The 4,776-nt window shown below is 41.8% G+C and overlaps 1 protein-coding gene across 15 annotated transcripts in view; it reads left to right on the forward strand.

The window, feature by feature from the left end:
* ptprsb (protein tyrosine phosphatase receptor type Sb) overlaps positions 1–4,776 on the forward strand; it is an 81,006-nt gene that overhangs the window by 24,749 nt on the left and 51,481 nt on the right. For 9 of the 15 annotated variants that reach the window (XR_004334228.1, XR_004334230.1, XR_004334232.1 and 6 more), the window contains exons 3-4: positions 1,058–1,206; positions 2,744–2,885. Coding sequence is in view for 6 of the 15 variants with exons in the window: in XM_032530447.1 (XP_032386338.1) it covers positions 1,058–1,206; positions 2,744–2,885 (291 nt within the window). In the remaining 9 variants the exon portion in view is untranslated. The remainder of the gene's footprint in view (positions 1–1,057; positions 1,207–2,743; positions 2,886–4,776) is intronic. The other 6 variants (XR_004334231.1, XR_004334234.1, XM_032530444.1 and 3 more) reach the window with 1 other exon arrangement.

The following is a 4,776-nucleotide window of genomic DNA, read 5'->3' on the forward strand; positions in this document are numbered from 1 at the left end:
AACAGGATTTATAAATCTGCTTGCGATTATTTGATAGGCAAGCTTCTTGCTTCTTCCTGTTCTGTCTTCAGAGCAGAAGTGAATCAACACAGCAGGACCTCACCCACCCAGACACAGGGGGAGTGGGAGGAGGGATCCAGGTTGCTATGGTAAGGGTCATCCTCACTTCACCCTGATGGATAGCAGTGATTCTGTAGCTGAGGAGGAGTTAAGCTGGGCACCATGGCAACAGGCCACAGATGGATAGCAAGGGGTGGGTGCATGGAGTTGCTTGATTGATTTGACTCAGCCACTGTGAAAAATATAGGTTCAGTACTGTTGGTTCAATATCGGACTTGGAAATTGCTATTTTCTTACAAAGGGCAACTGCTGCACTTAGGCCTATACATCCCACATCAAATGCATCATACCAGGTGAAATAGTTATCCTCAAGGAGGGGAAGAGCTGCAAATGAACACGATGGTGGTAAATTCATTGTATTTGTAAAGATTATCAAACTCTGCAGGTGAAAATCCCCTCATAGGTGATAGAGTGCGCATACACAACATGACACATTAGGTATTAAAACGGTTAAACCAATTATTTGCTGTGAATGTGCAGCCAACACTTATCCTACCTGTGAAACACTCATGTGTCATGACAGCCTGTGCTGCATGCAGTAGGGTACCCTGCCCTGGAGGAAGCAGAGCGACAGAGGGAGGGTGAGACAGACAGACAGAGAGAGAGAGAGAGAGAGAGAGAGAGAGAGAGATGTTCCTCTAAAGCCCAGCCCCATCTTTTATTTATGACCCACAGGAAGTCCTTCAGCATGTCCTCTAGATGATACCCAGGAAGTAAGCACAACGCACAGCCATCAGAACACAAGTCAGCCTGACCGGTCACTGACAGTGAAATGGGGTGTGGTCAGCAGGGGCTGTTGCTGTCTGTGGAGTCAGTTTGATGTCCTCTGAGTGTAAAGGCATCCATTTTCATACTTGTGTTTTTCTTTTCTTTTTTTTCTTCTTCCTTTTATTCCCCTCCCCCTTCCCCTCTCCCTTCCCCTCTCTCTATCTCTCAGCTCCCCCAAAGTTCAACAAGATTCCCACAGACCAGATCGGAGTGTCAGGGGGTGTGGCATCATTTGTGTGCCAGGCCACTGGCAATCCCAAGCCTGTCGTTTACTGGAACAAGAAGGGCAAGAAGGTCAACTCCCAGCGTATCGAGGTGGTTGTCACAATGCACAATGGTCAACTCTTACTGTAGTAGCATGATCAACACAAAGCTGTATATCCAGTAATAAAGATGTGTAAATGTAAACCATAGCAATTACTACAGTATGTCCAAGTTATACAGTACAGTATATTTCACGATCAGATATTGCTTTTGAAATATGTCAACATGACAAGTTGTGGTTTTACAAGTTATAGGTCAGGGTGCTGGAACTATTTTTTTTGGCTGGGGGAAGTGATGTCTTGTTTTCACCGCATGGTTTCAGGGTTTAACAAGCAAGATTTAGTGTTTTAAGACATTAGTTTAAGAAGTGATGGTAGGTAGATTTGGACAGAGCCAGGTTAGCTGCCCCCCCCCCCCCGCTTCCAGTCTTAATGCTAAGCTAAGCTAATTGACCCCTGGCTTAAGCTTTATAGTTAAAGCACAGACATGGGAGTGGTATCAGTCATCTCTGCTATTTCTCGTCAAGAGAGCTAAACAAATATTTCTCTTAGACATTAATTTGACAACAATATAACATTGTTTCACATTTCAAGCATAGGTTGCCATATTTAATTTAAATCATTATTTGTAAGCATGGAAGACAAAACTTGCAACAGACATACAGGGCGTTTTCCAAAACTGACACAAATATGAATATAAGACAGATTGCATAATCCAATGCACATATTCCCTATTGATAAATGCTTGATATGCGATCAAGCAGGCTATTCCACAGAGCAGCCCAATCACATGAGAGGCCTGATTCTATATTGATGCACTAATATGACCTAATTGTTAGAGATGGTATCAATATTATTGGCCGATATTAGGGATTTCCCGAACTATCGGTATCGGCATTCAAAATGGCCGATAAAATGGGCTAAAACCAATTAGGGGGCGCCTTAGAGCAAACATACCACTCCCAAGCCTAAATGTGAATTCAGATGAAAGACTTTAATATTCTGCATATTGCTGCAAAATTCTGAAAGTTTTTGTGGATCCTAAAGTCCTCAAACAAGTCTTCGTAAAATGAGAAAGGACACAGTTGGTGGCCTTGCACTTCAGTGCTCGGGCCCTAATTATTATATTATTTTAGTGAGAACTCGTAAATAACTAATGTTAGGGAAATCTATTAATGTTTTGTCATACGTTTCTGGATTTTCTTTTTATATGTATATTTCCCAATATATCAGAATATCGGATTAAAAAAAAAAATTGCATTGGTATCTGCCTTCAAAATCCTTTATTGGTCGGGCTCTAATGCATTTCACCCAGAGGACCCTGCTGAAGTGTCTTTGTGAAAGACACTGAATCCCAGCCAGCTCCAGGAACGCTAGCTGAGCCTGTCCTGGAGGGGATGGCAAGTAATAAAAAAAGGGAATTTCCTTAAGGAAATCAATAAAGTATCAATTGTAATTATTATCACATTATCGCAGTAAAAGAAAACCATGCTGAGTTAATGATTAACAACATTATAGTTAACAGTTCTTATAGTAACCCATGTGTTTGCTGTGACTAATGTGTCCTTTCCTGTGGCTCTGTGGCTGTCCAGACCGTAGAGTTCGATGAGGGTGCAGGTGCTGTGCTGAGGATCCAACCGCTGAGAGCGCCCCGAGATGAGAACATCTACGAATGTGTGGCACGCAACAGTGAAGGAGAGGTATCTGTCACTGCAAAGCTGGCCATTATCAGAGGTGAGAAACCCCCCCGTCCCTCACGCACACACCCTATCTCCATCCCTTTCCACTTGTGTAATTTTTTTTTTTCATCTACACACCTGGTTTAAATTCTTGGCTCTGGTTCTGTGGGCTGTCAGTTGTATATGTGACAATAGAGCCGCGCCACACCCTGCCTTCACAGCCGGCTGCGTGCACTGTTCTTTTTATAGTCCCTCTGAGTGTGACTGAGCATGATCTGGCCACAGAGAGGGCTGGCTAGCGTGCTAGCTAGCGGGTACTTCACCATCCCAGTTTGTTGTAATCACTGCGCTTCCTGGCCCGAGTGAGTGTGTTAATCTAATGAACACTGTCTCCTTGGAGGGGAATTTATCTAATGTGGTGCTCCAACATGCTATAAGCTAAAGTTTCAGCATGTGGCTGCAAGCCTGGGATCTGAACACTGGCTTTTTGCCCAGCACAGCTGGAAAGGATGAAGAAATAGAGGGATGGCTGCTTGGGCCGTTACTACATAAAAAAATCAGTGGATTAGGCCTTGGTTTGGCAGACAAGCCATTTCTGCCAGGGGAAATTGAAGAAGAGAAAGATAAAGGGAAGAGGTCGAGGAAAGGTGAAAAGGAGTATGATGGAGGGGGGGGAGGTGGGGGTAAGTTGAGTAACACAACAAGATGGTGTGAAACACTAGAGATGAAATGGGATGTCGGAAGAGTGGTGGAGATGGTGGAGAAATACAGGAGATGGATGAGGATTGTGGAGTTGGCAGGGCTGTGTGGTAAGCAGAAGGCTGGTAGCCCAGGGAATCGAGTCCTGTCCATCTGTTACACGGCCCATCATCTCTGCACACACAGCCCCAATCTAAAGCACATTACCACATAAACTACACCTCGAGGGCAGGCCTCTCAGTGTGTGTGGCCATGTGTGCCTCTTCCTGTTTGTGTAACCTTTCTCTTACTGAGGTCTGTGTACCATGATGTCCCCTGTTCTCGCTGTGACAATAGAATCAGCTGTCAAATCAGCTGATAAATATAATACAGCACTGCTATAAATGAAACAATATTTTGACCCAAAGCACCAACCAGATTCAGAGTTGTACTTTAATAGTTTTCAAACACCGGATGAGGATGAACAGACGGCGTTGCAGACAGATGGCGATGGTTCTGGAAGTATTTCTTTCCACTGTGTGTGGCGGGCGATATGATGTATCCAGGATAGACGATCAAATTCTGTCAACCAACAGATTTTGCCATATGGTGTTAGGTGTCCTTTAATTATCTCTGGATATATCCATGTTGTGGTGGGCAAAGTTGCAAATCAATGAGCTGGGCTGTTTTATGGCAATGTTAGATTTTTATATGATTTTTAAATCAATGTAATGAAATACCTTAACTTTTTTGATATTGTATTTACTAGATTTGCTCAGAAATCCTTCATCATCAAATTTGATCAATGAACAATTTCTGATTTGATTTTTAAGAAAAATGTATAAATATATATACATTAATAAATATAAAAGTATAAAAATATGATACATTTTCAGTTTCTTAATTGTATTTAAAAATGTCTTATGGCGTACCACAGGGGTCAGTTTAAGGCCCAAAATTGTTTATGCTTTACTTAAATGGCATTTGCAAATTATCTAATGTAATAAAATATACTGTTTTTGCAGATGACTCAAATAGTTTTTGGTGTTGGAAATGGTCACTAATTAAATGAATAAATTAAACTCTGGTTTGATTCATTCAAGTTGTCTTTAAACTTGAATAAAACTAAATTTGTGATATTTGGAAATCATTCTATAAATACAGATGTTAAAATAATAATTGATAACGAAACAATTAGTAAGTAATAAAGTAAAATTCCGGGTGTTGTACTTGACCACAAGCCACCTCGTCTCTAGTGACGTAGAAAG

This window comes from Etheostoma spectabile, chromosome 12, assembly GCF_008692095.1.
Source record: "Etheostoma spectabile isolate EspeVRDwgs_2016 chromosome 12, UIUC_Espe_1.0, whole genome shotgun sequence".
NCBI lineage: Eukaryota > Metazoa > Chordata > Actinopteri > Perciformes > Percidae > Etheostoma > Etheostoma spectabile.